Genomic DNA, 25492 nt, shown 5'->3' on the forward strand with positions numbered 1-25492 from the left:
AATGACTGACAAATAACAATTACTCAAACTCGGGTATTTGGTAGCCATCTTCTCAAAAATGAGTTGAATTCAGTTTCTCCCTTCAAGGAAAACTAGAGTCCACACAATGCCTTTCAAACCACAGTCACACTTTTGCCAAGACAGAAAAATCCACCCTAAAATTCATATAAAATCTCAAGGGATCCAGAATAGCCAAAACAATCTTGAAGGAAAAAACGAAGATCAGGTTAGAGACTGATATTGCTGATTTCAAAACTTATTACAAAGCCACAGTAATCAAAACAGAGCGGTCCTGGCATAAAGACAGAACGTAAACCAGTGGAATCGAACAGAAAACCCAGAAATGAACCCCAGCACACATGGTCAAATGATTTCTGCCAAGAGAGGCAAGACTATTAAATGAGGGAAAGGACAGTTTTCAACAAATGCCAGGAAAACTGAGATGAAATCTGGACCCTTACCTAAGACCACAAAAAAAAAAACCCTCAAAACAGACCAAAGAGCTAAAACCATAAAGCTCGTAGCAGAAGACACAGGGGGAAACTTCCCTGACACTCGATGAGGTGATGATTTCTTGGCTGTGACACCAAAAACACAGACAACAAATGGAAGAACAGATGAGTTGGGCTTCAATCAATGTTAGAAACTTTTGTACAAAGAACACTGTCGGGGGAGTGAAAAGGCAACCCACAGATCAGAGAAAATATCACACCTCTAGTAAGGATCTAGTTAATATCCAGAATACGTGAAGAATCCTCACAAAGCAATGTTAAGAAAACAACGCGATTACAAAAGTAGCTTAGGACGTGAATAGACATTTCTCCAAAGAAGACAGACACGTGGCCAAGAAGCCCACGGAAAGATGCTCGACCCTGACTGATCGTTAGGGAAATGGGGACCAGACCCACAGTGGGGAACAACTTCACGTCTGTGGAAATGTGGATGATCAAAACACAACCAAAAAAAAGAAACTGTTGGCAAGAAATTGGAGCCCCTGTGGGCTACTGGGGAATGCAAAATGGTACAGGGAGGGGGGAGGGAAAAGAGGGAGCTCACCCTGAAAAAACAGCTAACAGCACAGTCTACACCTATTAAAGAAACCACGTTTGAAGAAAAACCTTGCTACAAAGAGAAGTACAGGCCCAGAGTTTGATGGGTAAATCCCATCAAACATTTAATTAAGAAATAATGCCTATTATATATAAACTCTTCTAAGAAAAGAGGAAATCCTTACCAACTCATTTCATGAAGCCAAAATTACCCTGATGCCAAAACCAGATAAAGATATCATAAGAAAACTATAAAGCAATACTCAAGAAGAGAGAAGCAAAAAAAACTTAATGAAATACCAGCATATCAAAAGAACAATATACCATGATCAAGGAGGAGGGGTTTTATCCCTGGAATGCAAGGCTGGTTAAGCACTGGAAAAATCAATTGATATACCAACTACATTAACAGAACACTGAATAAAAACCTCATCATCATCCCCACAGATGTATAAAAAGCATCTGATAATATTCGAAACTCATTCATAATTCTAAAACAAAAACTCTCAGCAAAGAATAAAATAAAACATCCTTACCCTGAGAAGCAGCATCCCAAGAACCTAAAAGCAACATCACACTTGATGACCAAGTACCAAAGGCTTTCCCTCTAAGATCAGCCACCAGGTGAGGCTCCAGCCTCATCACTTCTATTTGGAAGTGCACTGGAGGAGTCAGCCAGTGCAGCAGGGCAGGAAAGAAGACGTGTAAGATGATTGAGTAGGAGAGTGAATACGATGAAGCAGATGGAAAGGGGAGACCTGAGCCGCCAGCCTCCCCTCAAGAGGCGGGGAGCGGGGGTCCAGGCCTCCGCCGGGGCCTCTGCAGGCTGGGTGCTCTGCAGCAGCTGTCACGGTCCGATAACCCTCCCTGGGAAAAGAGCCCAGAGACTGAATCAGGGGCCACAGTAAGACTCTCCCAAGCTTCGGAGTGCACACATTAAATGTTTTCATTCAGAATTTTAGGCTAAAACATTTGTAAAATTGCTTTCTATAAACATGAATTCTTCTGTGCCATCGCAACTAAAATTGCTCTTATTAACCATTAGTATAATCCCTTTCTAACTTGGTCCTCCAAATAAACATGCGGTGGAACGCAGCTTCTGATGCAGCTCGCAAGGACCCCACCTCCTGGAATTCACCCTCTCCCCCAGCGTGGACTGGGCTGACGGGCTTGCTTCTGGTGACGTGAACGTGGCAGAAGTGGGGCAGCTCCTCTGTGACCAGGACACAAAGCACGGCTGCCCCCTCCGCACCGATCAGGCGAGGCCAGCCGCCACTCGGTCCTGGTGAAGATGCTCCGTGGAGGGTGCCGCAGCAGGGGAGAGGAGGCCTCAGGAGGACAGCCACCAGGCCCTGAGTCCCGCCCACGTGCGAGTGAGTGAGGAGGCGGAGCCTTGCCCTGGAGCCTTGAGGTGCATGTGGCCTCGTGAGGGATCCAGAGTCCCACCCAGATTCATGACCCACAGAGACCTGAGACCAGGCCTTAGGGCAGAGTCTGCTGCACGGCAGCAGGTAACCAATGCGTATGTGTTACCTCCCACCTCCTCCAAGACCCCGGGAGGTGGGCAGAACCGGCTCCATCCTGCAGACAGGAGCTCAGTGCAGGAAGCGGCTTCACCAGGGACAGCCTGTAATCTGTCTCCTCCCCACACACTGCCATCCTCTCCATGATGACCTGAAGCAGTTTCTAAGAGGTCAAGTTGAAAACAGAGCAGCAAATGTGATCCTGGTGTTTATCAGGCTCCAACACAGCCCATATAGAAAGCCTTTAACCCCCAGCCCATTACCAAGACAGAGTGCAAAGCCCCAAGCCTCTGCTCCTAATGGATTCACTCATAAAGCGCCTACAAGACAAGTTCTCCCACTAGGAACCACAGCAAAAAATGAAACACAAGTTCTTTAAAAAGCCTGGACCTTCCCCCACCCCTCTCTGTCGTGTCCAGCCTGGGCCTCCTGCTCAGCTTGGAATCAGTGAGAAACGTGCCCCCCAAGCACCCGGGGCTTGACTGTAATTCAGACACAGAGACAAGACTGAAGACTATTCCCAAGAGGCCCCAGCGTGTGGAAGAGCATGGGAACAGGAGGGCCCAGGACACACAGGAGGCCAGAGCGGAGAGCGTGGCGAGGATGGGAGCCGCGGGAGGCTGACAGACGGTGTGGCTGAGACGCGGGCCACCCGTGCTCCCTCACGCACGGGCACACGCATCACCTTCAAATACGGCTCCCTGGGCCCAGGCGGCGCTTTTAAAAAATCCATGTTCTCAGTTTCTCTTAGAGGTCTGGACACACACCCTTGCAGGGGGTCGGCAGCTGGGCCACGGCAGGAGCTCAGTCACCCTGGCTCACGCCTTCCACCCCGTCACAGGACTGCTCACGCAGTCACCTTCCCGGTACCCACGAAGCACGGACCGCCAATGGAGACAGAACTGAGCGAGGGGCAAGGCCACGAGGCAGCAGGAGTGACAGTCTGCCTCGTGGATGGAGCACCGGAAGGTCAGGATGGCTAGGGGTCTGCCGGCCACAGTTGTTAGGAAGTCCACAGAGGCGGTGTGGCTCCAGACGTGGAACAGGAAAGGTCCTCCTGGAAGGCGGCGTCTCTCCAAGGATGAGGAGCGGCCCCCCGGGGACCCCACGTCTATTCCCGGTGGTCACAGAGAGCAGTTTATTCTCACCTTTATTAATAACACCCCTGTAACACAGAATTAGGATGAAGGCAACTTATTAATTACAAATCCATACTTGGGGCTGAAAGGGGGACCCCCTGAGACTGCAATCATTATCCCCTCCTCCCACGCTCCTCCTCCAAGATGACAGCTTCGAATCCAGGAGCCACAGAAAGGCTATCAACTATGAAACCAGTAGATTAGTAAAGGGCGGAATGAAAATGAGACCGAGTGCAGAGTCACTGGGCACTGACTCTCCAAGGAATAAAGTTGAAAACAAATCCCTCCTGAGGAAGTGGGGAAGAAAGGTAGCTTTTCTCCCCACCTGCCTCTACTCCAACACTAACGTCATGCCCCAAGGAAACGACAGAAAGGATGTCATTAATAAATTTATTTCAACTTTCTTTTCAATGGTGCTGAGAAGTATATGCAAATCCATCCATAATTAGGTTTAAAAATTCCATTTCATGGAATAATCAGACTTCAAAAAACTCAATTTTAGTTTTAATCAGATTTTAACAAGGATATTAAGTCCATTTCGTTTAGAAAAAGGAAAACTGTGAATTTAACACAAAATGTATTCAAGCTTAGCCCTGGGAGATAATTAAATAAAATTAATTTGGCAAGGGTTGTCAGTAAATGGAAGTACTCGGAGCCGTGTTCACGCTCTTGATGGAAACAAAAGCAACTCCTTCCTGTCCGGACAGAGGGAGCGGCGGCCGGCTCCACGCTCAGGGTCAGGGCCCAGGGGGCCTAGGAAGGTGTTGACGGGAGAGCCCCGGACGCCACTGCAGGGCCTGGGTCTGTCCTTTCCCTCCCGAAGCTGGACTCCAGGTCCACCCAACAGGCTCACCCGCCTAGCCACCGAGGAGTGAGACGAAGTCGGGTCCAAGTCTGACAGGACGGCTTCCCCACCCCGGGCCAGGCAGGGCCAATCCCCCTCGGCCCCCACAACAAGGCAAAGCCGAGCTGAGTGCCGGAGCAGGGATGGCGCTTGGCGGTCTCGGTTACCTCTCCAGCTGGGCATCTGCCCCACCCAACTGCTCAACAAGCGTCTGCTGGACGGAGCGGACATGACCCGGGAACTCAGCTGCCAGGAAGAGGGAAGACAGGAAGGAGGCCCCCCGCACCCTGCCATTGGCCCTGGGAGTGAACCGACCAGGGCTTGCTTCAGAGCTTTGACCTGGAGGCGCCCCATCCTGCAGGCATCTCCCACCCTGAGCGAGAGCTCGGGCCCTGGGTCAGAGGCTGGCAGGGCAGGTGCCCCCGGGACGCAGGAGCCCGAACCTGCACCAGGTCCTCTTGCAATAACTGCCCCAAACAAGGTCAGCTTGGGGCCAGAGTCTCCCAAACCAGAGAAGAGGAAAGAAAGTCCTCCCACGCCGCTGCATGAGCAGGAAGCCACGTGGAAAACAGAAGCTCCAGGAAAGCAGCAAGCAGGACTCTGGGCCAGTTCTTCAAACCCAACGGCCCGGACTGGACCTTAAGGCAGCGCCCAGCACTCTGTGGCCTTCGGGTCAAACCCAGCCACCACCAGATTAAACAAGAGTTCTCCTAGAACAGGGCCACACCCACTCACTCATATACCATGCGGCAGCTTTCCCACTGGATAACCCACAGTTATGTTTTGTCCTGGACCACCTTAGTTTAAGCATGAAGAGTCCCACATCCCAGGCCAAAGCGAAGGGCTGGTCACCCAATCCTGTGCTGCAAAGACAGAGCTAAATACTTACTACAGAGACTTCACGGACCACAAAGCCTTACATGTTTACTATTTGGCCCTTTACAGAAAGAAAGAAAAAAATTGCCAACCACTGCTATAAATCCACCATCACAGGTACTGACTGTATAACTGTGAAAACTCTAGTCTACTAACTGGATAAGACAAGAGAAAGTACATTCTCTGTTACCAAGTCTGCATTTGAAGACTCACACTTTGATAACTTAGTAGTGACCCCTAGGAGACATCTCCAGCGCTGCAACCAAGCTCTAGTAAACAATAAAAAACGCCCCAACTGAGGGAAACACCAGAGGCAGCTTCTGGTGACTCTCTTCCCAACCAAGTCCAGCGGGAAAAGCCCAACCTCCCATGGGCAGACCCGGAGAGACTGTGGCTCTAGTTCCAGACAGCTATAGTAAAGCGAATGCTGCAAAAAGCAAGTCCCATGAACTCCTTGGTTTCCCAGTGAATGTAAGTTATATTCAGACTATAGTGTAGTCTATTAAGTGTGCATTACATCTAAAACCAGTGTACCTGCCTCCATGAAAAAATAATGTTGTTGGATAAATGGTGCCAAAAGACTTGCCTGACACAGGGTTTCCACAAACCTTCAATTTGTAAAAATGTAGTATCTGCAATGCACAATGAAGCAATGCACGATAAAATGAGGTGCACCGGTCAGAGAAGACAGGAAATGAGCTCTGAGGACAGGAGCCTATGCCAAACCCACACGCAGCTTACCCAGCCCAAAGAAGCGTGACGTCTGATTTCTGTCACGACAGCCTAACAGGAGGCTCCTGAGTGCAGTCAACTCTAGTGACACAGGACAGGCAGAGCCAGGAAGAGCCAGTGGGAGACGGAACGCCGTCTCAATGTCCTCCACACAGACCCACAAGCCGTCGAGAAGCAAACCACAGCACCCTGAAGAGACTGAATGAGGGAGAAGCTTCCGGCCCTGCTGTGGGAGGGCTGTCTGGCTCCATGAAACTGAAGAGCAGTTTGCACGTAATAAAAAATGGCCACCCTTCTAACTCAGCCACCTTCACGAGCAAGGCAGGACTGTGCTGCAGCCTCAGAAGTTAACCACTCCTCTCCCAAGCGACCGCCATCTCCCTTCACCCCGCGCCCCAGAGGGGTCAGCCTGAGCAAAGGCAGAGGTCGGTCACTCCCACCCCCACCCGGCTCGCAGGCTGGCAGGACGTCCGAGCCCAAGTGCACTGGGAGCCGTCAGGTCTGAAAGAGCTGCTATCAGCCATGGGCTTCCTGCCCGCTATGGGCCGAGCACTGCCTGGGCCAAACGGGTGGGCAGCTCCCCAACAGAAGCCTGAGTGCCAGCAGCAGGCGGACAGGCTCACAAAGGCACAGGCTCCAGCTGCAGGCACCATGTGGCCAGCCAGATAGGCCGAGGTCACGCAGGCCGAGCCCCCCCGCCAGGCCAGGCCCAGCCAAGCAGCCCCACAAAGGCGCCACAGACACGGGGCGACCTTGGCCAGCGAGCCCTCCCGTCGTCTGGCCCCTCCTCTGCCGAGCGGAGGGAGCAGCAACCACCTCGTCCACAGCACTGGGTGAAGGGCGAGCAGGGGGCGCATGCACGGGCGTGGAGAGCCCCCAGCAGCTCTCCTTGGAGGAGCCACTGTCAGCATGGGTGAGGCCCCGCTCTAAAGACCCTCTTCAGAGCGAAGACTATCTTCAAACAGACAAGCTTCGGGGTCTCGTCAGCCTCCAACTTCCAGACCAGAGAAAACGCCTGGCCTTCTACCCACCAGTATCGTGCAAGTCCAGCAAAGCTACAGCTGAGGTTCATCTCCGTCTCGGCTGAATGCTCCCTGAAAATGCTGCCGTCTCTGCGTGCTCTACACAGACCCAGCTTCAGTTCACCAGGTCCAGAGGCTCCCCTCCAGTGTCTCTGTTACAAGTCTCTGTCCGTCCTGTGAGCATAGAGCTGCAGCGTGAGACTCAGACCCGCGATGAGCAGCAAACAGCAGGTCCTCAACCTAGAGTGCGAGAAAGGAACACCGGCCTGCCTTTCCCCAGAATCACCGCTCCCTCAACAGATAACGGACGGGTCAGGAGGACGGGCACCGACCCGAAGGAAAACCAGAAGGACGGATGGAGAGAAACTGGCCTCGGCCAGGAGACACCTTTACGAGTTCCCAGACCTCCAGGCAGGAGAGCTGCCCCCTCAGGTGTCCACTACAACAGGACTAACAGAATCCTCTGCTTGGGGGTAGACGTCTCAGCAAACCCTACGGGGTGCCCTCACCCGGTGGGAAACACCCCCGCCCTCCTGGCGCGGCAGAGCTCGGGAGGCTGCTGTGCCTCAGACAGCAGCCAAGACCTCCACCAGGGGGGCCCAGCCAAGGACTGAGGCCGCTCTTGGTGACAGTGGGGAGGAGAGGGGCCCACCTGTCAACAGCAGGAGGAAGCCCAAACTCCACGGCGTGACCCAAACCCCTTCAGGATGCGATCTCTGCCACCCCCACGCACCCACGCTAGAACCGCCTGGGACGAGCGACTCCTGAGCACCCCCAGTCTCTGGCCGTACGCGGGTGCACACACCACTTCCCAGAGCAGGCTGGGGACGTCCCGTATCGGCTGTAACAGACCCCAGGCTGCCCACAAGCCCGCTCCTGCAGCCACAGCCCAGGGTCAGGAAGGAAGGAAGCCGACTAGGAGGCTGGGCAGGCCGTGCCGCCAGACTGAGCCCGCCGCTGCCTCTCGGGAACCTCGGCTCGGGCCCGTCTCCTCCCCTCCCCACAGGAAGCCTCAGGTTTTCAGCCAAGCCAAGCACCTCAGGCACCAGCTGCCAGCGGCCCTCTGAGGTCTCGGGAAGCACTGGCCCGCAGGCCCCGCCCCGTCAGGGACCGAGCGCACAGGGGTCTGCCCGCCCCTCTGGTCAGCTGGACACCCGCCCCCAGGTCGCTGAGGACAATGCAGGCGGAGCAGGGGTGCTGTTTCGGGGTTTCATTCGTTTAGCTCCACCTCCTCGGAGCCTAGCAGGAAAGGGGAGTTTTCAGCAGAGACCCCTGTGGCGCCCACCCCGCAGCTCCCCGCAGGACCCGCATGGGCTCAGAGGCGCTCATGTGTGTGCAGGGGGCTCCCCTCATTGGCGAGGCAGAGGGGGCCAGGCCACACTCTCCCTGCAGCCCCGGGGATGCCACCCGTGAGGTCAGGGACACGGGGATGCGTCAAGGTCTGCTCATCAAACTGCAGGGGCGGGGAGGTCAGGGCAGGGTGAAAGAAAGAAGTTGACAGCAACTTCCAACAACGTTTATTGGAGAAACCGCCAAACCCGTCCAGGGCCCACCTGGCAGTTTTGACGACCCACCGGGCCACCCAGGTCCTGCCGTCTGGTTTCATTCGACCTTCCACCCCAACCTCATTTCCGCTCACAGCATACGTTTCCCCTCAGAACTTGCCCTGAACACCACCCCCACAGGACGCTGGCCCCACCAGGGACACACGACGTCCCACCTCCCTAGCAGGTGCCCCCGGCCCCCTCCCAAACAGCCCTCAACGTCAACTTCAGGCAACTGCCAGGCTGGGTGTTCTCGTTTTCTGTGGGGTGTTTTCCAGGCTTAAGATTAGTTCTGCGTGTCTGGGAACAACTCTAAACCACCAGCAGCCTGCCTTCCTCCACTGGTGTTGCTCTCCTGCGCATGTCTCGGATGAAGCCTCGTGAGAGAGGACCAGCTGAAAGCCAGCCCCACCCGACTCAGCTCAGCCCAGCGCCCTGGGCCCCTCTCACCCCAACGGCCTCCGTGTGGTAGGCTGCACTCAGGACACGCAGAGGCCCCAACGCCTGCGGTCACGGCCGCCGTGAGGTCGGGGGTCAGCACGCACCCATGAGGGTGCCAGCGCCAGCATGAGCACACGCCGAGCGTCCCATCCCCAGACGCGGGGTCGTGGAGAACCTCCCAGGCACCGCCAGGGGCCCCAGGCCACCAAGCAGCCAGCTGGGGCGGGTGGCGGGACCCAGGCATCACTTGGACGCGTCCCACCCTCCTGCCGATCGCGGCCTCTACTGACAGGTCCGCACACAGGAACACCGCTGCGCGTTCATGCAGCCGACCTGAGTCCCCTGTCGGGCTGGCGAGGGAAGACGTCCCGCAGGAGAGTGACTGCTCTCCACGCGGCTCCACATGAGCCAAGTGAGGAGGGGATGCTATCTCCCAAGTCTCTCTGGTGTCTTCTGCTCCCAGTCAGAGTGAAAACACAACAGGAAGGAAGCCTGCCAGGCACATCTGTGCCCTCTCCCCCCCGAGCCCCAGGGGGCGCCGGGCTCTGTGCCGAGACAGCGGGGCCTGCTGCTCTCTCCTCAGAGTGCCCCACCAGGCAGCTGAGCGTTCCACCATCGGACGGCCAGGCCCGCCCTCCAGGCAAGCCCCATCGCTGCCTGAGTGACAGCCTGCTCTCAGATCCTGAGGCCCAGACCAGAAGCTGGCCACCCTGCACCCCCAAACATTCAGCATCCCCAAGAGCACAAGACAGAAACGCCTTCCAAAGGCGCACCGCAGCGCTGAGGTCTGGAGCGCGTGGCCTTCAGCGGGGGCAACACTCGGAGCCTGGAGTGCTGGACACAAACCGTGGGCCACAGCCCCAGCCCCACGCCAGGGACGGTCCCCGAGACCGACGCTCCGCCGCCTGCGCTCGGCAGCCACCTCCTGCCAGACCCTAGAGCAGGAGCCCAGGCACAGTCCGGGGCGAGAGCCCAGCCCCCCCGAGGACCCCGTGCCACAGTCTGCAGACAGCCGGCCCTCGACGGCCCACGAGCTGGGGAGGGGAGCCAGTTTCCCTCTCGGTCCCCCAAGCCGAGGGGCCGCCCGGAGTCCTGCCTGGGGCTGCCTCACTGGTGACCGTCTCAGGGGCCAAAAAGGGAAGGAAGACACAGCCGTTCCTTCTCGGATGCCCCGGTCACAGCACCGTGAAGAGCAAGCCTCCACGTGCCCCCTACAGGCGTGGGCCCATCACAGCACAGCCCGCGGCACCCAGGGGGGCTGCCCACTGCCCCCAGGCCGGCCGCACCCCAGCTCCCTGGGACGGAGACATGAGGACAGATGATCAGCCCAAGGGCCAGCCCGGGCCAGGAGAGGGGCCGACACAGGACGTGCCTGACAGGCCCAGAAACAGAAAGGACCTTAGGGCAGAGGTCCCCCCCGAAGGGGACAGAGAGACACATCCCCCACAGCACCAAACCCCCAAGACACACAGGCAGAGGGAGCCAGGGACCAGAGCCCTGCCCGGGGCTGAGGGTCCCCAGGGAGGGCCGCCCGCTCAGGACAACCACCACCCACCGCCCGGGCACACCCAAGACAGGCCAGGGAAGAACCTTGAGGTCCCGCCACCGGGAGACTCGGGGCAGTGACTGCAACTCCAGAGGGTGCTACCCGCCTCCACCCCCGACTCCCCAGCAGCACCCGCGCTGGTTCCACCGCCGCCCGCGCCCGGGACACTTCCTGTCGCTCCACCTCCCTCCTCATCCTCAGGACACTCCCATCGCCAAGGGACACGTCCCCTCAGAGAGTTCACCCAAGGCAACAGCCAGAGCCTACATGCTGCTGCGGCTGGCACACAGTGGGTCCAGCACCCAGCACGTGCGGAGCTGGCCGGATGCCATCCCACCCCTCAGTGGGGCCCGGGCAGTGTGTCCCAGCTCCACGTGCGGCCTCAGCTGGAACGAGAACAGGACTCCTGACGACGTGGAGCTCGGGAGCCTGCAGGACCGCGGAGGACAGGAGGAGGCAGCGCTGGAGAAAAGTCAGGGCGCAGGTCCACCAGCAGCCCCCCAGCAGCCCTGGGCTCAGGGGCCTCTTGTTTAAACCATCGTTTCACTTCCCTTCTACGGTCGTGAACCTGTTCTCTGCATGCAACTCAGGAGCAAGGGCCCTGCCTCAAAGCCTGCCTGCTTCAGGGGCCCAAGAGCCACCACCTGGATCCCTCACCACTGACAAAGGCCAGGCCACTCCTAGAGCCCATCCCTGGCCTCCAGCTGGTCTTGGAGAACCCGAGCCAGGTCCCCAGGCGGCCAGCCACCGATGGGAAGGGGGCACCAGGCTCCAGGCGGAGAAGGCTGCGCACTGCCTGACCCTGGACTCGGGCCTGAGGCGGAGCTGCATGGGAGGAGACTTCCAGCTTCTGACACAAACAACAGCGGCCGTGGGAGAGGTCGACGGGGCACGTGGCTGCCTGCAGCTGACCCCCAGGAGGCCCTGGACGACTGCACAGGCCTATCCTCACTCAGAGCTGACAACCCAAGGTTCTCGGGGAAAGCCCAGGTGCACACGCCAACTGAAATGCCTCTCACTGTTCCTAGACGCTCCCCCGCCCCGCCCCGCCCCGCCCCGCCCCGAGACACAGGCCTCGTGGAGAGGCTTTCTAAGGTGGGCAGGCCCTCGGGGATGCTCCAGAGGGAGTGTGCAGCCCCCAGCCCCTCCTCACGTTCTGTCCTCTCAGGACACCCCCACTCTGCCCAGGGACCTTGGTTCCCACAGCAGGGGGCGGGGCGGGGGGGGGGGGGCTGGGTCCTCCCACAGCCCCAGGAAGCCCGCGGGCGTGACTGGCCCTCAGCAAGCCTCTGCCAGGGCCGAGCCCCTGGGACACCTCAGCTGCCTCCGCTTCCCCCAGAGCAAGCTCCTGGGAACCCAGCGCAGCCTGACCTGGTCTAAACCCTTTTCCTGCCTGGCTTTAGATCGTCGCTTCACATGAGTTTAAAAGGAGGCACAGAAGGAGAAGAGCCTTTATCTACAAGGATGGTAGAAAAGCCCCCAGAGTGCTTCAAGAGCCAAGTGAGAGGCAGAGAAGCACAGGTCCGCTTGCTTCCCCGAGCAAAGCTGCTGCTCAGCCTGGGGGAGCACACACAGGGACGACCCCCCAGAAGAGCCAGGAAGAGCTGCCTCTGGAGAGCGCTCCTCTCCCACGTTCCCTGCGGCGCGGCAGAGCCCAGAGTCGGGGAGACGGGGCCGTGCCCGGCTGGGTCTCCATCAGAGCTTCCTGGCCGGCCCAGACCCCACGGGGACAGAGCAGCTTCTCTTCCCGCTGGGGCTGAGCGACCTGTCAGGTCTGTCCACACCTTGCTGCACAAGCCCGGCAGGCGGATGCTGGGCCAGACGCTGCCGGCTCGCAAGTGAAGGCCTCAGCAGGGAGCGGTAGGCTCCCCCCCCTCCCCCCGGGCTGCAGCTGAGAGGATGAGTGCTGTCAGGACGCTCTCTGCTACACTTGTTCTCCGGGTCCCGCCGGGCGCGCAACGCACAGCGCCAGGGCCCTGCCACAGCAGCCAAGCACCAAAGGACGCCCCACCCAAGTCACAGCAAGCCACAGAGCTGCCGAACGAGGCTGTCGCGATGTCAGCACTCATCACCAAACGTTCACGAAACACGCCGCCGATCCGGGCACGGAGGCTCCAAAGGCGGAGGCTCCTGGGTCACAAGTCTGAAGCCTGGGGACGACAGGACAGAAAACTCAACTTCCAAGGCTGACAGATGCTGAGAACTCAGTCACCCACAGTGAGTAAACCCACGGGAACAGCTGCTGTCGGCCTCCACAGGCAGGTGAGGCTCTGGGATCGGTTCTGAAGCCCCCAGCCTCTGCTTGCACCCTCTCAGGGAGGAAGTCCACAGCTCTGGGGCTGCAAGGGCCTGGGAGCTAACACCTCACAGATGCACAGGCCTGAGGGCGAATCAAACGTGGTTCAACACCCTCTGAAGACTAGGATTCTTGAGAACAGTTGGGAACGCGTGAGAGAATGAATGAACCAAGAATAAATAGGAACTCGGCAGAGACTAGGGAGGCATCAGCTTGCAAGACCAGAAGGGGCCCAGCTCACAAGCACCCAGAAGGCCTAAGCTTTCTCTTTCCACCTTCTCTCCAACTTCTAAAGAAAGCCACACCAAGAGCAATTAAAACAACCAAGACAGCCGACAATTCAGCCACCTCCCCAGGCGCCCACAGGACTTCCTGTATCGATCAGCCCAGCACCCAGGTAATTAGAAATCAGGAACACAGTCACCAGGGTAATAACAGTGTCCAAGCTGGTCAATAGGATCCGTTCTCAGGAGGAGATTATGCACGCCCCGTGCCGTCCTCCTAATTGGCCTCACACATCAGGGGAACGGTACCCAGGCCTTGTCACCTGGCCAGCCTACAAATGCTTCTGGGAAACGTCCAGATCAGCACTCGTCAGCTCCCAGCCTTGCTCCAGATGATGGGTCAGCAGTTTCGGGGCCGCAGCTGCCAGGCTTCAGAGCCAACAAGCCCGCCCAGCCTTCTGTGTCCCTGGTGCCAGCATCCCCCGTGCCCGCCACCCCATCACACCTGCACTCACACTGGCAGGTACTGTGCCCTCCCCGCCTGACTGAAACCGGGCCAGACTCAGGCACAAAAGGGTGCAGACAGAACCACAGCGCAGCGGCTCCCTGGCCATAAGCAAGCTGCTTCCTCTGTGAAACAAGAGGGACTCACAGGCGTTCCGCGCCTGTTCAGTGAGGATCCCCCACGAGAGGAGTGGCTGAGATGCTTCTAAAAGCCTGGCCGCTGCACTCCTGCTCCCCTCCACTGCGCCTCCACTTTCCATCTCTGTCAGAACCTTTGAACACATGCGGCCCCGGGCGACCGACGACACTCTCACACTGTGACAGAAAGGTCAGGTACACGCTCGGAGGGCAATTCAGTCAAACACATGTATCTTTTAAGGTAAAAAGCTACTGCTAAGAATTTGTCCAACCAAAATAACACTGCTTACTGGTGGGGAAAATAACCCCACTGGAGACAACCTGACGGCCATCAGCAGGGGAACCAGGCCCATCAGAATCCACCCACACCATGGACACCGCGGAGATCCTGACAATTCAGGGGGCCATCTGCGTCAGCGCACAAATACTGTCAGAAACTGACTGAAAAAAAGCAAGCCTGCAGGGTGACGGTACAGAGTGAGCACCTCTTGGGAGCGGAGCAGGGAATACAGAAAGAGCTTATATGACAAAGGAAACATTTTTTCCCCTATTTTTTACATTCTGCACCCACTAAACTCACCGTGGTAACCATTCCACGAGATGGATAAGCCCAACCATTATGCTGCACGCCTTAAACTTGTATGGTGCTGTTTGTTGGTGATATTGAAATAAAACTGGAGGAAAAATAAGCTCATGCGTACATACAGCATTTCTAGAAAATCGCATAGGAATTTACCAGTTTTTGCCCAGAAAGACAGACGAGGGTGAGAGCCGTATCACCCAGCTGCACTGCCCTGGGGCAGCCCTCAATCCTGCTCCGAGAATGGCAGCCCTGGGCACAACCAGAGCACCAGGTGCTGGCGCCAGGCAGTCACACAGGGCAAGCCTGGAGGGCCGCCTGGAGGAGGTGAGGTGGGGGGGGCCCACGTCCACCTGCCTCCTCCGGGGTTTACATGAAGTCACCTGACCTTCCGCAGCCAATACCTGGCTTCACGGCGACACTCCTGCAGCACTGGCTCCAAGTCCCCGGGACCCAGACAAACTGAGAGCAGCTGCTCCCAGCTGCCCGTGGGCCTCAGACAGGCTCAAGGAATGGGCTCGCTCCCAGAATGAAGGCTTTACACAGCACCCCGTCCACTCCTGGCTCTGGGTCAGGCAGGCGCCCGCTGCGCCACCCCGCCCCCGGGCTGGGAGCAGGCTTTCGCTGGGACCTGGACTTCCGCTCTGTGCTAACGACATCGAGCACTTTTCATGTCTTTATTCACCACACATCTCAAAGTTATCTGTTCAAAGCCTTTCACCCATTCTTTAAAATCTGGTTATCTTATCAATTTCAAACAATTTTACTCTGCATTTTGGATAAAAGTCCTCAGTCAGACACACATATCGCAAATATTTTCCAACACTCCACGTTTTGCCTTATTTTTTTCTTAACAGTGTTTTTTGAAAGCAAAAGTTTTTAATTTTGATGAAGTCTAACTTACCAATTTTTTTCCATGTATGTCTTGCTTTTTGTGTCCTAAGAACTCTTTACCAAACCCACATTCCAGGAGTGTGTTTTTACCCTCAAGTCCATGCCCCGATGAACTACTGTGTGGACAGTCTGAGGTGCCCAGGCGTGGGGACTCCCTGCTGTCCCAGCACCATCTGCTGAAAGACTCTCTCCCACTGAATCACCTGTGACCTTTGGCAGAAACCAACTGACTCCGAGTTTTTAGAGTGTGCCTGAGCATTCTACCCTGCCCCACTGATTCACTCCACACTGTGACCACGCTTCCTGACTAACGCTGCTCACAGGGAGCTTGCCGTCAGCCTCTGGAGGCCCTCTGACACGTTCTTCTTCCAAAGCTTGACAGCCAGTCCAGAGAAATTTTAGAATCAGCTTGTCAATTTCTCCCAAAAAAGCCTCCTGGGGCTGACTGGGATTGCGCGGAACCTATGAATCCCTCCACAATACTGAGGAAGACAGTATCTGCCTGCGCTGACCTGCACTGCGGCCAGTCTGCCTTCTCTCAGCCACTTCTGTTTCCAGCGCACAGATCCCACAAACACCGCTTGTTAAATGAATCCCTGAGTGCGTCACAGACACTTCACAGGATGTCCCCGTTCAGCACCTTCAAATCACCGGCCAGCCCAGACTGCTGAGCAAAGAGGCTCAGCGCCTTGCAGACCTTCAGCGCCTTCACTTCCTCCGGCCAACCCGCGAGGCCCTGGGACAAGGACGCCAGAGGCACCCGCCCTCCTCACCCCGGCGCCCCCAGCACACAGGCCCCGCCACCCCATGCACGGCATTCCCTCACACCCTCCAAGTCCTGAGGCCAACCTGCCCCCGGCCCACATGACCCGTGTGCTGGAGACAAAGGTCAGACAAGGCCAAGAGTGGACGAGCTTGTCTGGCGGATAAGGACACTCGGTTCGACAGGCTTCCCAATAGGTCTGCATTGGCGGGCCCACCAGCCCACTCTGCTCCTCCCAGCCGCTATCTCTGGGTCCTCGGGATTGAACAAATCTCAAAACAGGAAGAGGGTGGCCAGTGTCATGCTGGGTGGACCCTTCGCCGTTCCTAACCTCTGCGAGGCCACGGAGAACCTGAGGGAAGCCACAGCCTGTCCAGAGGAGAGGCCACGGGGAGGATGCTCGGCCTGAAGCAGCAGGAGCTCAGACTCCAGGGCTGACCGTGCCTTGCAGGGGCGAGCTGACAGCAGGGTGGCTGTGGGACGGTCAGCAGTGGCCGCTTGGCCACCCAAAGGCAGGTGAGAGCTGACAGACCGCAGGCCCTGGCCTCGGCAGCCGGCCCAGGCTGGCAGAACGCGGGCCAGCGGAGCCGCAGATGGCAGGTGCCAAGGCCGCAGGGAGCCAGGATCACGGGGGGCGGTGCCACCTAGTGGTGGCAGCTCTCAGAAGCCCAAGGAGCCTGGGCAGCGGCCAGAGCCCGGGGTCATAGCAGGCCCCAAAGGAGCAGACTGTGCCCGTGCTGTGAACCTAAAGACCAAAATGCCTCCCAGGCCCTCAAACTGTTGCTACCAGCACGGCTGCTGGACTCCAGCGTTGACCATCCACCAGAGCCAGCTGACCATGCTTCAGAGACGTGGGTCCCCGGACCAGTCTGCAGAATCTCACGTCTACACACACCCACTCGCAAATCTGTGCTTTTGAGGGGAGATAACAAGTTTTGTCAGATTCTCAAGAGCATGACCCTGTGGTGAGAAGCCCACATTCCAGAAAACTCTTCCACTTACAGATGTGAAAACAAAGGCATAAGAGACCCCACATGGGGTCAGACAGACGGCTAGACAGTTTAACAGGGTTAGGCGCTCAAACCCAGCAGCTGGCACCCCAGGCACGAGAGGGCACAAGAGAGCAGCCAGGAGCTCCCTCCTCTGACGAGAGCCTCCCTGGGAGCGGGCGGGAAGCTCACGGGCCCAGAGAACAGGAGAACTTGCAGACAAGAGGCCCCACTGGGCCAGCCCACGTGAGCGGGCTCTGCAGGTGGAGGTCCGGAGGGAACCGCAGCCTGGCCTGTCCTCTGAGACTCAGCGAGGCAGAGAGAAGAGACGGGGCGTTTTAAGTGACAAGCACCTGGACCCCACAGCGCGGTAGGACTGGCAGGTCCCGGAGCAGCAGTCAGAGGGTGTGATTACAGGACAGCCCCTTGCAGTCTTGGCTCAGTTTCCAAGAGCAACAGGAGGGGCAGAGAAAAGAACCTGTCTTCAGCTCACACAAGCAAACAAGCAAAAGGCTCCTTAACCACCACAGGACCCGGGAGTCAAGGACTGATCCCAAACCACAACCTCCCAGCCCTGCGCCTGGGGCAGAGTCAGTCTGTGTGGGCCAAGACGGGGCCCAGGGCCTGAGGGCCAGCGGCAGAGCAAGTCCAGAAGGGGCGGGGGGTCCCCAGCAGTCCGGGCGGAGGGGCGTGGGAAGACACCCACCAAGAGCCAGCCCTCGGCATCCGTCAGTCCCGCCCACCGCTCACCTGTGGGGTCAGGCTGCTGCAGAGGCCTGACGGCAAACAACCCACCATTACCGCTTTCCTATTCCGCCCCTGAAGACTCAGTGTGTTTCAATTGCTACAACCAGCTAAAAGAAATTACTTCTCAACAAAACAACTACTTCCTCAGTAAAAACAAACACAGTCCTTTCAGAAAGGCCAACACTGCTGGGCCAGTACCTGCTGGCCCTCAAGAGCATCCTCGGCAGGGAGAGTCACCCAGCTCCATCCCTTTGAGCCTCAGCAGCCGCAGGCAGGGCCTCTGCCAGAGGTACCTGGGGTGCAGGCTCGCTCACCAAGGGTGCTGCCCGTGAAGACAGAAGGCAGTGATCACAGTTCTGGCACCCTCCGCCTACCTGATGCTCAAGCCGGTGGCCTGGTCCAGCCTCTCCCAGCTCTGCAGCTTCGTCAAGAGCCTCTGAAAAGACAGGGAGGGAGACCCCTCAGAGCTCTGTGTCAGTGCCTCCACCCAGGGGCGCATGGGCCTGCTGGCCCCCCACAGCAAGCCACCCCCTCACCACCACGCACACGCGACCCAGACAGGACAGCGTCCCAGGAAACGGACAGTCACGGCCCCAGGCCTCCACAACCGCCTGCCCTCATCTCCAAAACACGACGTGTGCCCAGGCTGCCTCCCAACTGCTGAAGCCACACTGAGTGCTCAGCACCTCACTCACACTGGCCCGTACCTGGGGAGGCTCCCGGCAGGCTGGGAGGACGGTGGGCTGGGTGCCAAGAGGACCTCACAGGTCCTGCAGTGAAACAGCCTGTGCCCCAGGGAGCAGACCCGGCCCCCACCGCCTCCTCTGTCCTCCCGGTGCTCCTCAGGATGCTCAGCCCCAATCCTGCCCCAAAACACACACACAGAGCAGGCTGCGGCCATCCCTTCAGTTCAGTCACTCAGTCGTGTCCGACTCTGCAACATCACAGACTGCAGCACATCAGGCTTCCCATCACCAACTCCTGAAGCTTACTCAAACCCATGTCCATCGAGTCGGTGATGCCATCCAACCATCTCATCCTCTGTCATCCCCTTCTCCTCCCGCCCTCAATCTTTCCCAGCATCAGGGTCTCTTCCAATGAGTCAGCTCTTCACATCAGGTGGCCAGAGTACTGGAGTTTCAGCTTCAGCATCAGTTCTTTCAATGAATATTCAGGACTGATCTCCTTTAGGATGGACTGCTTGGATATCCTTGCAGTCCAAGGGATTCTCAAGAGTCTTCTCCAACACCACAGTTCAAAAGCATTGATTCTTCATGGCTGGGGCCATGGCTGCTGGGAAGAACAGGAGGACGCGCCCCCTCAGCCTGAACGCGTGGTCTCACGCCTGTGAGACCTCACAGCGGCGGCACGCTGACCCGCATGTCACGGTCTCGCTCGCTCTCCAGGCCGCCTGCCTCTGCCGGGCTCCCCCGGGCTCCACGGCACTGCTCCACATGCTCACGCGGTCGCTGGAGCCCGCCCTGAGCACTCTTGCGTGCTGGGCACGAGCCTGGTTAACAAGCCTGTGAGTATAGCTGACGCTCAGTCAACATCTAGCACTGTTCAAGCACTTCACGTGGACTCATTCAACCCTCACAACCCTACAGGGAGACACTTACTCCTTGTCACACAGGGGGACAGAGAAGCCAAGTACCTGCCAGGGTCACACGGCCAGCGCACACACACGGGAGGATCTGAAACCAGGCAGGGTGATTCCCTACAAAGAAGCTCAACCAGCTTTAAAATAACCTACATCCAAAGTAAAAAGACCTATCTCCAGAACTGCTTCTTCCAGCTGAGCTTCCAGATGAGCACGTGTCTGAGAGGATGTGTGCTCTGGCCCCAGGATGCCCCTGGTGGGAACTGCTGGAGGTAGGCCGACCAGACTGCAAGTCATGAGAAGGGGTGCCAGGGCTTATCCAGGCAAGCCAGAAAGGGAGGTGACAGAGGGTGACCACGGGCACCCAGTGTGGAAGGACAGAGGACCCTGGGCCTGGAGGCCTCGCACTGGTCTGCCCAGGAGAATTCGGGTGCTTTGGCACCAATGTGCATGGCCATCTCCACAACGTCCCACAGAATGCCCGCAGTGAGACCCAGCAGCAGGCCCGGGGAGAGGAATCTCAGCACAACAGTCTGCTCCTTCTGTGGGGGAACAATGTCTGTCCCAGGCACCAGAGAGTCCTCTCCTCTCCTCGACTCAACAGCTGAATAAATATTCCAAAGGCTACTGAAACCAACCACCACACACTTAGTAACTGAGGACACACATTTATTGTCCTGAGCCCCGCAGGTCAGCAGTCCAGTGAGGACCTCCCTGGGCTAGATCCAGGGGTCAGAGGATCACGCTCCACAGAACACTCCAGCTTTTAGAAGGCACCAAGTTCCCTGACTCACGGCCCCTCCATCTTCAACGCCACTAAGAGCAGCACGCCAAGTTCTCCTCGCTCCACACGGCTCTGCCCTCCTCTACCCGCTCCTGCATCCGCCAGGACCTGGGAGCACACTGGTCCCCCCGGGGGCCAGCAGGAGCCCCAGGGGCGCCTCCTACCACTGGCTAGCGCTCAGCACCCACAGGTCCCCTTTCTCCATAGTCCTGGGGGCCAGGACGGGGCTGACTTCAGGGACCACCATTCCACCCACCATACGAGCCCAACAGCCGCCATTCTAGCGGATCAGCTGGGATGTAGGGTCCCCTTGGCAACTGGAGGACCCCAGAGACCGGCTGGCTCACCTCCTTCTCCAGCTCGAGGTCCACCAGCGTCTCCTGCATCTTCTCCTGCCGCCCCAGCCTGCGCTGCAGCCCTTCCAGCTCCTCCCGCAGCAGCCCGCTGGTGTCCCGCGTCTCCCTGCCAGAGTCAGAGGCAGAGTCACTCAAACAGCCACACACCCCAGGGACGGCTGCAGAGGCCCAGACCCCGGAAGGCTGCGTGCCCATGTGTGTGCACACATGTGTACATGTACATGTCTGTGCACACACTGGCACACATCCCAGCCCCTCACCACAGGCAGGCGTTCTTCACGCACACACACACACACACGCACACACACAGGCACACGTCCCTGGCCCATCACCACAGGCAGGCGTTCTACATAGCATTCTACACACACACACATGTATGCACACATATGCACAACGCCCCCCCCCCCGGCCCCTCACCGCAGGCAGGCGTTCTCCACACACATGCGCACACACATGCACACACAGGTACACGTACCTGGCCCCTCACCACAGGCAGATGTTCACACACACACACACATGCGCACACGCGCACATACCCCCCCAGCCCCTCACCGCAGGCAGGCGTTCTCCACACACATGCGCACACACATGCACACACAGGTACACGTACCTGGCCCCTCACCACAGGCAGATGTTCACACACACACACACATGCGCACGCGCGCACATACCCCCCCAGCCCCTCACCGCAGGCAGTTCTCCATGCACACACACATGTGCACACACACGCATGCAGACACAGACACACACGCACACACACACACCCAGCCCCTCACCGCAAGCAGGCGTTCTCCATGCACACACAAATGTGCACACACACACGTGCAGACACACACACACGTGCACACACACCCCCGGCCCTTCACCACAGGCAGGCGTTCTCCATGCACACACACATGTGCACACACACGCACGCGCACACACACCCCCGGCCCCTCACTGCAGGCAGGCGTTCTCCATGCACACACACACACGCACACACACACACCCCCGGCCCCTCACTGCAGGCAGGCATTCTCCATGCACATACACATGTGCACACACACACACGTGCACACACACCCCCAACCCCTCACCGCAGGCAGTTGTTCTCCATGCACACACACGTGCACACACACGTGCGTGCAAACACACCCCCGGTCCTTCACCGCAGGCAGGCGTTCTCCATGCACACACACGTGTGCACACACACCCCTGGCCCCTCACCGCAGGCAGGCGTTCTCTTCCCGCAGCTGCCGCAGCTCCCTCTCCATCGTCGGCAGCCGCACCAGCTCAGACCTCATGTTCTTCACGATCGCAGCGTCCTGCTCCTGCAGGGACAGCTTTTGCTCCAAATCCTGATTGAGGTGGGAGACAAAGAGGAGGGAGACGGTCAGACACCACGCACTCCCAGGCCCTCAACAGCCTCCGGGGCCCCAGCCCCACGAGTCACGTGCAGAGCTGCCCGCGGGGCGGGAGCCCAGCACACACGGCACGAGGAGATGCAGCGAAGCCTCCAAGGAGAGACGCCTGCCCGTCTGCGGGGCTCTGCCTGCCGGCCCCGTGTGCAGCGTGATGACCGAGTCCTTGCACAGTGAGGCCTTTCTTTCCTACATGGAGTCCCCGGGGACGCGTGGGGATGCCGGTGAGACTCCAGGACAAGTCACAGAGCAGGTTAAGAACACGGGCCGAGGGCTAAACCAGGCAGTTGTTCAGCCAACACTCAGGGGCCAGGCACTGGGTCAAGCAGTGAGAGAAGTGGCCCAGAGGAGACAAGGTCCCTGCAGAGAAAGACAGACGCCAGCCCAGCGGCAGGGCAGGACTGAGGGGCCGCTGAGGTGTGGGCAGATGGGGCAGGAAGAGCCGGTGGCGCGAAGCAGTGCGGACCGGGAGGGGAGGTGGACGGGCACTGTGGCCACTGAGGACAGCACATGAAGACCCAGGCGAGAGCCCAGGAGGCCTGGCCCTGAAGGCTGGAGCTGGGGGCGGCGTGGGGCCAGCACACGCCGGAGGAGGGGGAGCCGAGAGGGAACGGGGCTCTGGGGGGAGCACGCGGCGTCACAGGGCGCGGGTGTCCCCGGCTCCCCCAGGCCCTCCCGCAGTGAGGCAGCAGAGCCGGAACTGCAGAGTCCGCCTGAGAGGGTCGTGCACCCCAGGCAGTCTGATCTCCCCCCAGTCCTGCGCGGTCATCACAGCAGTCCCGGCACTGGAAGCGCCGCATGCTGACTTTCCACTCTGTGTGCTTGACTGATTTCACGCAGAGTGTGAGCTTCCTGGGAGCAGCACACGCCTCCTACTTCCTGTGGCACCCCAGCACCTGGCTCGGGGCAAGGAGGTGACCGGCACCCCGAAACAGGCAGCTAACCTCCCCGGACGCCGCTGAGCACACCCTGCGGGTCACAGGAGGTCAAGCCAGCACCGTGAGGCCCGCCAGACACGAGCCGCTCACCTTAATCCTCTGCTCCTGGTCTGCCAGCCCTTCTTGGCTGGCCTGAAGCTCCTGGACCTTCTGGTTAGCCTCTTGCCATTTCCTGTTGAGAGAAGAGTATAACACGTGAGAAAACGGGCAGGTGGTAAAGCCAGCAACTGCCCTCACTCTCAAAGCTCTCCAGCAGAAACACGCACACACTCATACACAAATGAGCACACACTCCCACACACTCCCTGCTGCAAGGAGGCCCCAGGGTCCAGGCCTCTGTGACCTGAGTCTCAGGGCAGGTGGTTAAGTCCAGACCACCTGCGAGTTCTCTTCCTCGCAGAAAAGGTTCTCTTTTCTCTCCATAGTTCTCTCAACACAAGCTGCTGCTGGCCCAGGAACAGCCAAAGCCCAGGACCCGCTTAGGACTGCACCCCCACGTCCCACCAAGTGGCCAGACTTCCAAGACAACACCTGATATAAGGCAGAGGCCGCCAGCTGCAGGAGAGCGTGTCTCCACCATGCCTCCAGGCGAGCACGGCCACACTGCCGTGCCTGTGAGCAGAAGGCTCCCTCCTCCAAAACGTCCTTTCCCACTCACGTCCCCCCAGGCCCAGGCATGTCCCACACAGCCTTCAAAACCCAGCTCAAACCTAATACCTTCTCTGGAGACTCCTGCCAAGCAGGCACCCCCAGAGAAGGGGGAAGAAAGGACTGTTCCCACTTCTTGTTCCTGGAACACGTCAGACACTGTTCTGCTCCGGCACTTACAGTCCTGGCTTCAAGGTCTCAGTGTGTGCCCCCCAGCCTGCGGACGGGGAGGACAGCACGTGCGGGGCGTTCACGGGCCCACCGAGCTTCAGTGCACACGACGCTCGTGGGCACTGGGTGCTCAGGCCACGAGGACACACACAGGACAGCGAGCCTGGGTCTTGTACACAGATAACAAGTGGGCGTCCAGTCCAGTGCACACCCCAGCAGGCTTCAGGCCGACGGCCTCCAGGAGGACAGGTGGCCAGGCTTGCCTGGCACAGGGGGAAAGACGCCTGCCCTGGACGTTGGCAGCCCTGCCCGCCCTCCACTCACTGGTGCTGCAGGTCCAGCTGCTCCTTCAGCTCCTGCTTCTCAGACTCCAGGCGTTTCACTTGCATCTCCTGGTTCATCACGCTCCACTGCAGGTCCGAGAGCCTCCCCTTTAACGTGGTGATGGTCTGAAAGCGAGACGCAAGCCACTCACCCGGGTCTCCGGCACAGGCACGGAGGGGAGCCTCTCACACAGAAACTCACGGGCCAACGCTCTCCCGAGAGCCAGTTCCCATCCAGTCCACTCCTGAGGGCAAGGACAGAGCCGGCTCCTCCTTCAGAGCCTGTGACCGCCCCTCGAGCCGAGCCTTGATGACAGACAGCCTCAGGCATGAGGACACTGCTGACCACGATGGGCCGGACCGCATCCGGGCGGCCCCACACCCCCCGTCATCCCTCCCGCCATGTGCACGCAGCCCCCCATCCTCAGCAGCTCCGCGCCGCTCTCCCTACACACCTGCTCTCTCAGCCTGGATTCCTTCTCCAACTGCCCCATCCCAGCTCTGCAGATGCTACCTGTGAACCAGCCAGGCGCCCGCCAAGAACACAGGAGCGGGTGCGGAGGCTGTCCTTAGAACGGACAGGAGTGGCCCGAGTGCCGCAGAGCCTGCCACCTCCCAGGTCAGATGCAGTCGCTGAGGAAGGCAGGGGTGGGCCGGCCCACGGCCCAGCCCCAGGCCGGCAAGCCCACCAGGCGGACACGGGCGCAGACCGCAGCCTCCCCAGACAACCTTCTGGTGATGGGGCTCCACTGTGGCTGTCTTGGGGCAAGAGACCACACCTCCAACAGCAAAGCCAGCCCGCAGGCGCGCCACTCTAAGTGGACAAGCAAGCGGAAACATCACCCCGTCAGTCGGAGAGCCAGACAGCAACCTACAGGTCGAGGGCAAGAGGATGGACCAGCGAGCTCACCACATGAGCAACACCTGCATGGGGCGCCCTGTGCAAACACGGCGGCCACAGCACGCCCTCACCCACCCAGCCCAGGGCAGTGTGAGTGCACCCACGCGGCCCCCCACAGGCCCCGGAGAGGCTGACCGCGGGGGGCGGGGGCTCTGGGCCCTTCCCTCTTAACATCCTGCATGGTTCCCTTTATTACAACAATCAACCTGGGACTCAGAAGAATGAACTTACTAAAACTATGTAACAATAAACATAGCCTTTGACAACCCTTCCTGAATTAAACAGACAGGCGCTGTGCTGAATACTGCAATCAGACACCCGCCCCACGGAGGACAAAGCTGTGGGGAAGCCCAGCCGTCAGCAAGATGACCTCAGAGTGCAAGCGCCTAAACCAGGGCACCATGACAAGAAAACACTGTCGGCCGGCAGGGTGGGCGTGGGATTTACAGCCCTGGATTCAGACTGAGGGGGGCTTCTCCAAAGGAGTGAAAAGTAAGGAAAACAGCAGGGCTCCGTCCCA

General features: G+C 58.7%; 1 protein-coding gene across 3 annotated transcripts in view; it reads right to left on the reverse strand.

Annotated features, from left to right (window-relative positions):
- Nucleotides 1-25492, reverse strand: part of MAD1L1 (mitotic arrest deficient 1 like 1) — a 232553-nt gene that overhangs the window by 197479 nt on the left and 9582 nt on the right. For all 3 annotated transcript variants that reach the window (XM_065923683.1, XM_065923682.1, XM_065923681.1), the window contains exons 5-9: nucleotides 24073-24197; nucleotides 23020-23101; nucleotides 21798-21928; nucleotides 20583-20697; nucleotides 18226-18287 (exon numbers count right to left, since the gene is read on the reverse strand). In XM_065923683.1, the coding sequence (XP_065779755.1) occupies nucleotides 18226-18287; nucleotides 20583-20697; nucleotides 21798-21928; nucleotides 23020-23101; nucleotides 24073-24197 (515 nt within the window). The remainder of the gene's footprint in view (nucleotides 1-18225; nucleotides 18288-20582; nucleotides 20698-21797; nucleotides 21929-23019; nucleotides 23102-24072; nucleotides 24198-25492) is intronic.

Source organism: Muntiacus reevesi, chromosome 2 (assembly GCF_963930625.1).
Source record: "Muntiacus reevesi chromosome 2, mMunRee1.1, whole genome shotgun sequence".
Taxonomy (NCBI): domain Eukaryota; kingdom Metazoa; phylum Chordata; class Mammalia; order Artiodactyla; family Cervidae; genus Muntiacus; species Muntiacus reevesi.